This window comes from Gavialis gangeticus, unplaced genomic scaffold (genome assembly GCF_001723915.1).
Source record: "Gavialis gangeticus isolate Ggan-Ray unplaced genomic scaffold, GavGan_comp1, whole genome shotgun sequence".
Lineage (NCBI taxonomy): Eukaryota > Metazoa > Chordata > Crocodylia > Gavialidae > Gavialis > Gavialis gangeticus.
In genome coordinates this window covers 119,804,031-119,814,110 of record NW_017728992.1, presented here as the reverse complement: position 1 = coordinate 119,814,110, position 10,080 = coordinate 119,804,031, and the positions used below count along the sequence as shown (strand labels likewise).

Below are 10,080 nucleotides of genomic sequence, written 5' to 3'. Positions count from 1 at the left end.
ATCAGTGCTTGTTCCAGTATGGCCAATAGACTTGTTAATAGAAGCTTATGAAAAGAAAATGTTCAGAAGGGCATAAGCTACTGGGGAACTTAAAAGTTCCTAGCACATCCAGGGCCAAATCCAATTTTACTCTGGGTAAGTGATACAGTAATTTTTTTAACTGTGTCAAACTTAAGAGTAATCATGCAGGCCTGTATTAAATAAAGTTTGAAAAGACAGAAGTTGGGTAAACAAGGCCAATAGTTAACAAGCTAGTTAGTAAAAACATGTCATTCTGATTACTGGGGACATACTGTTCTAGAGGCATAAACAAACAAAATGTGATCATGTCAAAGCAGTGTGATCACTTTAACGGTATGTCACCAACTTGGATGTAATGGATTTTTTATTTTCTTAAGGAGACAGAAAATATTCTGAATTCTCCTACAACTCTGGGTGCTTTATCAAGCATCTATGACTTGACCTCAACTAGCAACTGTACTTCACCAGGTCTACTTTTGGACCCACAAGGTAAAATGCTTTGAATTCACATGGTAGCGATGAAGGTGACTACTGAAATTATTTAGGAATGAAAGCAGAAAGCTTAATTTGCTTTAAGTACTCTAAAAATTGCCAATAGTATAAAACCAAAGATCTGTGTGTCAACTCATTTCAAACTGTAAAATGCTGGAGCAGATTAAGAATATAGAAATGCTCTTCAGTAATTTTGCCACACTTTTGTAGTGGCTTAGTTTTGCAAGGTTACAGTGAGGTCCTTTCCTTGTCCCTCTGCAAGAAGAACTTTTTAGCAGGAAGGGAAATGATTCTTTTCCTCACTTAAGTTTGTGGTCTTTGTGGGGGAGGGAGTTTGTTTGTTTTAAACAGGGTGCCACTCAATTTCCAAAAGTAATGAATGGTTGGTTTGAATTTAAAAAGGTTAAGAGCCACTGCTCTAGGGCAGGGGTAGGCAACATACAGCTCTCAAGCCAGATCAATCCTGCAGTGCCACTGGACTTGGTCTGCAGACTTGGAGGGCTTTGCTTGTTTGCTTCCAGCTGCCACATCTCCCTGTCCTCCTGGTTCCACTGCAACATAGGCTGGGCTTTTACAGCAGTGCATCAGTAATGTGGGCCTTTGCCTGCATATTTGCTGGGGCCAGGTAGCTGGGAGCTGTTCCTGTACCCATGCCTCTTCCCCCAATTCCCTGCTCCACAGCTGGGGCATAGGTGCAGCTCCCAGCCTTTGGGGAGTTCTGCTGGAGACTGGAACTGCAAATTGCATTTGTGCTGCCACGACTTCCCCTGCCTTTCCACCCCGAACTGTGGCATGGGTGCAGCTTGCAGCCATTGGGAAGCTGTGTTGGGGTTGAGCAGCTTCCAGTTGTCCCTGTGTCATGCATGGGAAGGGTGAGTGGGGAGAAGTGGCAGCTGCACAGACAGTTTGCAAGTATCTGATCCCAGTGCAGCTCCCCACTGGCTGGAATCTGTGTCCATGCTTCCTCTGTGAAGCCTGTACTGCGGTTGAGGAGCAGGGGGCTAAGAGAAGCAGCTCCCAGCTGCTTGGTCCCAGCGCAGGGCAGAGAAAGCCCTCCTGTTGCTGATGTGCTGCCAAAGTTACCTGCCCTGTGTTGGACCAGAGCTGAGTTCTGGGCCAAGGCTTGTAAAAAGTTGCCAGCCCCTGCTCTCGGGCACTGGTATATTCTCACCTGAGTTCAGGTTGAAGGTGGCCATGGAATTTGTGGACCAAACTTAATACACTTGGATCTTTGTGTGTGTGTGTGGGGGGGGGGTTTGTAGTGTACAAATGTGCACAAAACTCTGTCTAAAATGGGCACGTTATACCACTTTGCTTACAGAGACTGTTGAACAATTTATGATTTCTCAAAGAAATGCTTGGGTAATTGCTGTCATATTTTGTCTTATGGTTAACAGAGGAGAAATCTCTAACTACTGGAACAGACTTGAATCACAAAACACAGTCATCTGTTTGGGTTTCCTTCTGTGAAATTTATAATGAATATGTATATGATCTATTGGACACATTATCTACATCAAAAAATAAAAAACGCAGAATTCTACGAATCTGTGAGGATCAAGGAGGAAACTCTTATATAAAAGGTAGTATATGACTTTCATGATACTAAGTGATCCTACCTGTTTACTGAATTGATATATTTGTTTAAAAAAGAAATTCTCCCTGCAGATTTGAAGTGGATCAACATTAAAAACACTGAAGAGGCCTATAAAATACTGAAAATAGGAAACAAGAACCGAAGCTTGGCTTTTACTAAAATGAACCAGTATTCAAGCAGAAGGTTTGCTACCTCTAACTGTAGAATCACCTTTTTGTTGTTTGTTCATTTAAAAAGAAAAATTGTAACACTACAAAAACATCTCTAAAATGAACAATTGTTAAGCAGACTGAATCTTACTGTCAATGTATTGTCCTGTCCCTAACTTCCCTTTTGGGGCAGACCTGAAAAAAGTTCTAGCAAAGCGGTATGCCAATAACTGGAATTCAGGTTTACTTGAACTTTTAAACTTGTTGCGGAAGTTACATTGGCATCTCTTGTTGACCAGTTTTAAAACAGTTCAGTCAGTTGTCAGTTCAGTCACCTATCTATGTACTTGCTTTGATTTAAAGTGATGAAAAGATAGCAGTTCTTGGCAAGGATAAATTAAGTTGAATGTGGAAAGTCTTTGTTTTAATGTGAATAGTCCCAGAAACATAATATTTGAAATAAGTAATTGTCCAGTTTGGAGTTTCTAAAGCTTCTTCTGTTCAAAAGTTTATACTTCCTTTTTTTTGGAGAGACCCTCTTTTTACCCTCAGCTACCTCCTAATAGTTATTATGGTGCTTTAATCAAGTAGACACTGTCCAGTTTTCCTTCAATAGAAGACTGTACAGTCTCAGCTGCTTTAACAGATTTTCCTACCTAGAACTGATGCCAGTGCCCTAAAACAGTGGCTTTCTGTAGACTAAAGGCACACCTCCACAACTTGTAAATTGAGCAGCACCCCATTTCAAACACTAATTTATTATGGCTCTTGCCTCCTTGCAGTAGGGGTAGGGGAGTGGCCAGGCAAGGTTGACTCTGAACCTGTGCTTACCTGCTTATCTCCACACCTTTTTGGCATCTACGAAGAATCTTGTTCCACTCCACAGCGCTCTGGTTGAGAGTCACTGCCCTAGGGAATGCACTATTTCCCGTTAACTTTGATAGCAAGTCATGGACTTTAATAAACAAGTCTTACCCTGCTAGGACAGTCTCTGCATGTATGGGGCCTGGGTGTGAAGAAGCCGGCATCAGAGTTGGTGTTGGGGGGGCGGGGTTATGAGTGGCTGAATGCAAAAGCGGCAACACAGAGTCACCAGCACTATAGATAACTACTTGGGCCCATCAGCTTACATTTTTCCCTCCTGAAACAGCTAATTCAATTTAATTCCTAGTGTTCAAGTAAGTTTTTTCACTTGTTTTTTAAAAAATGTATATACATGGATCACACAACATGACACTTGGCTGTTCAAATTAATGTAGGTGTATAACTTTCACTTTGTCTTGAAGTTTTTTTGCAATGCACAAATAATTTGCTTTTATAGATTGAGTGGTTATTTGCTAGATCTTAAGAGCTCTAATTAGAAGGCAAATTATTGCTAATGAGAAGCTTTTTTTCTTTCTTTCCCTCCCCCCCCCTTCTAGTCATAGTATATTTTCTATCCGACTACTAAGACTAACTGATGAGGATAAGCCTTGTGTTCTTGGAATTTCAGAGTAAGTATCTTCCTGGATCTATATTAAACTAAATATTCCAAGTGTTACGCAGTGTTAGTGCTAATGTTACATATGGTTAAATAGTTAACACTTACCATTATGAAAGATTCTTTTTGATACCTGATAATTTTTAAAATCCCACTGTTGCACAGCAGGCTAGAAAATATGGCAGGAAGAAAACATGAGGAACAGAAGGGTCTTTTTGTCGCATTGTGTTTCATTTTAGTTTGGCTGGGTGAAATCTGTTTTAAAATTGTCATTTCCTTTCTCTTCTCAGGATAAAATCTAGTAAAACAATGAAATAATGTTAACAATCTAATCTCTTCCCCAAAGCAAAAGCAACAAGCATATGTTCCTTATCTCCGGGTAGAGCTCTAGTTTACTTCTGACCCAACACCTGTGTGGCCTAAGCAGGCTTCCCCACGGGATAAGTGCTGGTGCTGCTGCTGCTACTACTATAGTAAGCCTTAACACACTTCAAGCTGTTCCACAGTTTAAGAAGTGAAGAATTAGAATTCTCCCAATACTGCACAAGTTACTGCACTTATTGCTTTAATCTCACTTTATTGCCTGCTGTCAAATTTGGCAGCAGGGGAAACTGCATCCCCTGGATCCACCCTGCTCAAATCCATGATATGTGAAACAACCGTATGCTAGCTGTTTGTCACATGACATCCTCTCAGCCTGAAGACAAAATCTTAAAAATCAGCAAGCAGGAAAAAGATCCATTCACCTTTCATGTTTAGTTATTTTGGGGGGACTTGAACAGAATAGAATAGAATTGTGCTTTGGTGCCTACTAAGTGGAATAGTAGGGTCTGGCCTAGATTTTAAATTTTAGGTGATTGACTCTTGCAATCTAAGCATTCTCTGAACTGGTTGGGGTGTTAAACTAGGAATGTCCCAGGCTAGATATTTTTCTGGTCACTTTAGTAGAACCACATGAACCAAATCTGCAGCCCAACTCAAATTGTTATAGCATGCAAGTGCAATAATTCTTTTAATGTGATGTTTAATTAAGTGTCCTTGTGGAGAACTTCTGTCCTCTGTTCAGATGTTTGGAACTGGTATCTTGTGGGTTTAGGTAGTTTTCAATCTGCAGTGCATTACTGATTTAAAAAAAAATGCTTGTATTCCTCCCACCTCTAAAATTTAAGGAACACTATCTGTATATCTTTCATAGCAAATAGCTCAATTAAGAAGTGCTTCTAACTTCTGGCTTGTCAGAAGTGGTGGCACTCATAAGATTTGTGTTCTTGAATGCTGCTAAAGAGGTATTAGAGATGCTGTTCTTTGAATGTACTAAACCCCACTGACTTAAATAAGGGTGAAAACAATGTCTGTTGCTGATGAAATCTTTCGTGCAGATTGTCTCTCTGTGATTTGGCTGGATCAGAACGGTGCAATAAAGCGCAGTCTTTTGGAGACAGACTAAAAGAAGCAGGAAATATTAATAATTCTCTTCTGATTCTCGGGAAGTGTATTGCAGCACTAAAGCAGAATCAGAATCCTAAGTAAGTGATGCATACAAGATCTTATGCAAGAACTTTAATCTCTGAGAGAATCTAGAACTTCCTGTGTCCTCTATAGCTTTGGAGAAAACTCTCTGCAAACTTGCAGGCTGGGCTTTATAATGTGTAAACTCGATTTAATTTTGTTTTGTCCCAAACGCTACTACATTTCCTTTTATATCTTAATTATGTATTTGGTGGAAAACTATTGCAGGTGGGTCAGAAGAGAGAGTATGCTCCTGAGGGAAAAACCAGCAACTGTGCAAACAATCAGTACCTCTAAAGTACAGCTATCTCCCCATTCATTCCCCACTTCCTTATTCTGAGGATGCATTTACCAAAGAGTTCATAAAAATGTCACCGGTAGTTGGGATTTGTTGAGGTGTATCCTTCTTGTGAGGGCAGGAAATTGGTGTAAGAATCTATGAATTAAGATATTATATATATTTTTTTTTTTTTTACTTGTTTACTTTCATCTTTTTGTATTGAACCACTTGGATAGTGCCTAGGAAAGCACCAGTCTTTGTGGCATGGGGGACTGGATAAACACTTCCTTTTGAGTGCATCTAGAAATAATTATTGAGTTGTTAAAGTGATCTTACATTTCATTAATGGTTCCCTTTTGTGGAATTTCTCTTTACTATTTGCTCCTTTTTTAAGAATGAAACCAAGCTATGTACCATTCAGAGAGAGTAAACTGACCCGTCTGTTCCAACCATTCTTCTGTGGTAAAGGCAAAGCTTGTATGATTGTCAACATTAATCCATGTGCTTCCACTTATGATGAAACACTACATGTAATGAAATTTTCTGCTGTAGCCAAACAGGTACATATCTCTTGCTCCTGTGGTACTTTGGGGTCAGGAAGGGAGTGGCGAATCCTGGGTGTCATGTGCCACCTGGTTCTACAGCTCTGGCCTGCACTGTAGGCAGCTCCTGATTGCAGTGAAGTTGGGCAGCCCTGTTCTTTTCCATCAACATTTAAGAAGAAATGGCTCTTCCATATATGCAAAGCTAACAACAGTGAAAATGTAGTGCCTCTAACTGTATGGTTTATTTTTCAGGTTATTCAGACAGTCATACCTAACAACTTTGAAAGTTTTGTCCCAAGACTAGTTGGAAAGGATGGGAAACCTTTAATGCATTTTGATGCCAATATATCTGCCCAAGAACTTTCTGATATGGAGACCTCTGTGGAAGAGGAAGTGGACATCACAATAATGAGCCATGAGGTAGTAACAAATCTAACCAGTCCTTTATGTAGTATAATGTCTGCCTCAAATACTAATGTTAATTTTAGTCCAGTATTTTAAAACCATTTTTAAATCACATAGTGACATATGCTGCATAAAGTGAGCTCCTTGGTTCCTTTTCAGTTTGTCAGGGATTATAGGATGGCCCATCCTATTCTTAAAATGGTTAAATAGGTAAGCTGTGGGTGTTTTGTTTGTTTTCATTTTTTTTTAATGAGAGAACATGAGAAACTTTAAAAAAGCTCATGAGTGGTTTTATAATGAGTACATATTCAGCCCTTGGATCTTAGTATAGCAGGAAAAGCAATAAGTCTCTTAAGCCACAGCAGCTATTATTTTTCAACACCAGTGTCTCGGATGCACCCAAACACCAGATTTTTGGGGTATGTTATATATTATACAATATTTCTCTATCTTAGTTGAACAGCAGTAAATCTGTTTTGATCATGTTTTTTATATTTGTATGAACTACAGTATTTGGTATGAATGTCACTTCCCATTGCGACTTAAAATGGGCAGTAAGTTGATTGCTACCTTGGCTCTCAGTAAAGTCTCCCACCAGACAGCAGCTATTCAATGCATTCAAGATGAAATCAACTTCTAAAGTATACACCCATATGAGTATGCATACTGATCTGCCTGGGTAGGTAGGTGGTGAAACTCTTACCTGGAGCCAGAAGCATAACAAAGCAGTCAGTGTCTGGAGTAGTGGGACACATAGGGGCAAGGATGACTTTCAGTTGTCACCATGCTACTGGTATGATTTCTGCAGAGGCAGCTGGTGTCTTTCACTCGTCCTGTCCCCACATCAAGTTGGGATGCAGGGTGGCTGTCTTAGTCACTCTGTTCTAGTTATGCTACTGCCTGGAACAGAGGTGTTAGCCTGAAACTGGTTGGTTACATTTCAAAAGGAAAATGCCTGTTTTCACAGGGACAGACTAAGATTCATTGGAGCTGTGGGCCTGGCATACCTTGCCCCACAGCCACGGGCTCTGTTCCTGGCCAGCGCAGCAGGAGCCGTGGCTGAAGCGGGATGCGCTCCCTCCCAGATCCAGGGCAGGAGCTGCTGCTGCCCCCACCCACAAGTCCGCACTGGGGGTGCAGAGCTGCTGCCTGCCAGGCACGGGGGCAGTCCCTCACTCCACATCTCAGTCTGGCTGCAGTGGTGCCCAGCAGCCATGGCCTGCCATGTCATACATGCCTGGCCCAGACCAGCTACTGGTTTCATCTGCACTGAGGCAGGGGCCCCTGGGCCTGGGCCCAGCTGGCCTGTGCATTAATCTGCCAATGCTTTTCACAGATGGTGACTAAAGTACATTTCAGAATTGAAACTTTTGCTGAGAGGATGTGTTTCCTCTCTTGAATACATAATAGTAAAGTAAAATCTAATTACAATTAGAATAATTTTCATGTCCTTAAATATAATTGTGAGTTGGGAGGAACACCTTACTTGTTAGATACATAATACATGTGCTGAGTATTGAATAAAATAAAGTACTGTAAGAGATCTCTGAAAAGGAGAGGTTCTCTATGACCACATGGTCTTGGGGAGTTCATCTGGTCCCTCAGGTAGGGAAAGCTGGGTGGAGTTGATGACAGTGAGCTAGGTAGTTGGTTGAGAAAAGCATCTGGAAGGAAACTGAGATGTAGATATTACCTCGACCTGTTTCTAGATGAAGGAAACTGGGGAAGAATTTGTTTTTCTTTTGCATTCTATCTTCCATATCTAATAGTTCCTGTTTCATTGTATAGGCTATCTTTCTGTTTAATAAATCTTATTACAGACAGTCCTCAGCCTTACAATACAATTGGTTCCCGAAAACTGCATCTTAAGTCGAAATGTCATAACTCAGAACAAATTTTCCCATAGGAACAATGTTATAAATGGGGAATTGGTTCCTTAACCACGGTCGACAGTTGCATCCAGCTGGTAAGTCTGTTGTGCTGGGGGAAGAGACCTGGGCTGGGGCAAGCGCTGCCCAGGGAGGGGGTGGGGCAGGTTGCGCTGCTGCACGCAGCTGGTCCAGGAGCTGCTCATGTGGTGGCTTGCAGTGGTGAGAGCGCCAGACTCCTGCCACTGGTCTGGGGGGTGGGCACGGGGCAGGGGCTTGTGCCCCAAGATCTGTACAGAATATGTGGGCAGGGCTGGGGCTGCACCAGTCAGTGCTCCCGGCAAAATGTGCTGGGAGCAGGGACTATGCCCCCCCAGCCACTCGCCCAGCTGTTGCAGAGCCAGCATGATGCTGAGCTGCTGCACTGCTTCTGGACAAATGACACATGGTGGTGGGAGCCAGCTTGGCCTCCCTGCGCCTCCCAGAGAAGAAGTGGCTCTGCCACAGCTGGGTGAGTGGCAGTAGGGCATGCGCCACCTGAAACGCACTGCAGGCCCTCCCATCGGAGAGGCCAGGCCAGCTCCTGCCACTGCACGCCGCTTGTCTGGAGGCAGCACAGTGGCTCAGTTGCATGCTGGCCCTGCGCCAGCTGGGCAAGCAGTGGGAGAGACAGGCCCCATGCCCAGCACCTGCTTTCTACCCAGAGCACAGCTCAGCACAGCATTGGCCCTGCCTACCCCACACAGATCCTGAGGCACACACTCATGCCCTCTGGGACTGGTGGCAGGAGCAGCAGCAAGAGCTGCCAGAGAAGCTGCCACACAAGCAGCTCCCGAACCAGCAGTGCACAGCAGTGTGAGCCTCTCCACCTCCTCCCTGGGCAGCGCTTGCCCCAGCCCCAATCCCTCCCTTGATGTGGGAGCATTGATCTGCCCCCCACACCATGTCCCTTCCCTCCCCACCACTACAACAAACTTACCAGCAGTTGTCAGCCATTGGATGCAGTTGTGTCAACTGTTGTAAAGGTGAAACTGGCGTGGGAACCCTGAAACGGTGTCAATTTACAAATGTCGTAAGTGCCATTTGTTGTAACTTGGACAAGTCGAGGGACTGCCTGTACTGTTTTATGTAACTTATTGATTGTCTGTGTGACTTCTGGAGCAATTGACAGTTACAGGTAATTTGCAAACCAAGGGTGTATATCTCATAAGACAGTAGGCTTCCTTAATGGAACTGCAAGGTCTGGTCAAATAACAGAGAAACCTGAGATTTGCAGGGGAGAGGAATCAAGTCTGTTCCCTGCAGGTACTCAATAGGGAGTACCTCAGTCGGCTTTTGGTGTCACTGGATATCAGCAGTGGTTTGTCACAATAGGCATTTATACATGTGCTGGGGGAGAGGGGGCACTTTAATTAGGGCAGCTCTCGGAGCATCTTGTGCATCAGTATCCCTGCGCTTAAAAATGGTTTCATAGTAGGTAGGGTCTGAAGGGACCTGAGCAGATCATCAAGTCCAATCCCCTGCCATGGGAAAGAATGCTGGGGTCAAACGACCCTGGCAAGGTGATTTATCTAGCCTCCTTTTGAAAGACCCTCAAGGTAAGTGCGAGCACCACTTCCCTTAGAAGTTGGTTCCAGATCCTAGCCACCCTGACTGTGAAGTAGCGCCTCCTGATATCTAGCCTGAATTTACTTTCGGTCAACATATGGCCGTTATTCCTAGTTACTCCTGGTA

The 10,080-nt window shown here is 43.2% G+C and overlaps 1 protein-coding gene across 3 annotated transcripts in view; it reads left to right on the top strand.

The window, feature by feature from the left end:
- LOC109304693 (kinesin-like protein KIF20A) overlaps window positions 1-10,080 on the top strand; it is a 29,418-nt gene that overhangs the window by 7,293 nt on the left and 12,045 nt on the right. For 2 of the 3 annotated variants that reach the window (XM_019527450.1, XM_019527465.1), the window contains exons 6-12: window positions 399-510; window positions 1,911-2,096; window positions 2,182-2,293; window positions 3,681-3,752; window positions 5,119-5,265; window positions 5,923-6,088; window positions 6,326-6,493. In XM_019527450.1, the coding sequence (XP_019382995.1) occupies window positions 399-510; window positions 1,911-2,096; window positions 2,182-2,293; window positions 3,681-3,752; window positions 5,119-5,265; window positions 5,923-6,088; window positions 6,326-6,493 (963 nt within the window). The remainder of the gene's footprint in view (window positions 1-398; window positions 511-1,910; window positions 2,097-2,181; window positions 2,294-3,680; window positions 3,753-5,118; window positions 5,266-5,922; window positions 6,089-6,325; window positions 6,494-10,080) is intronic. The other variant, XM_019527458.1, reaches the window with a different exon arrangement.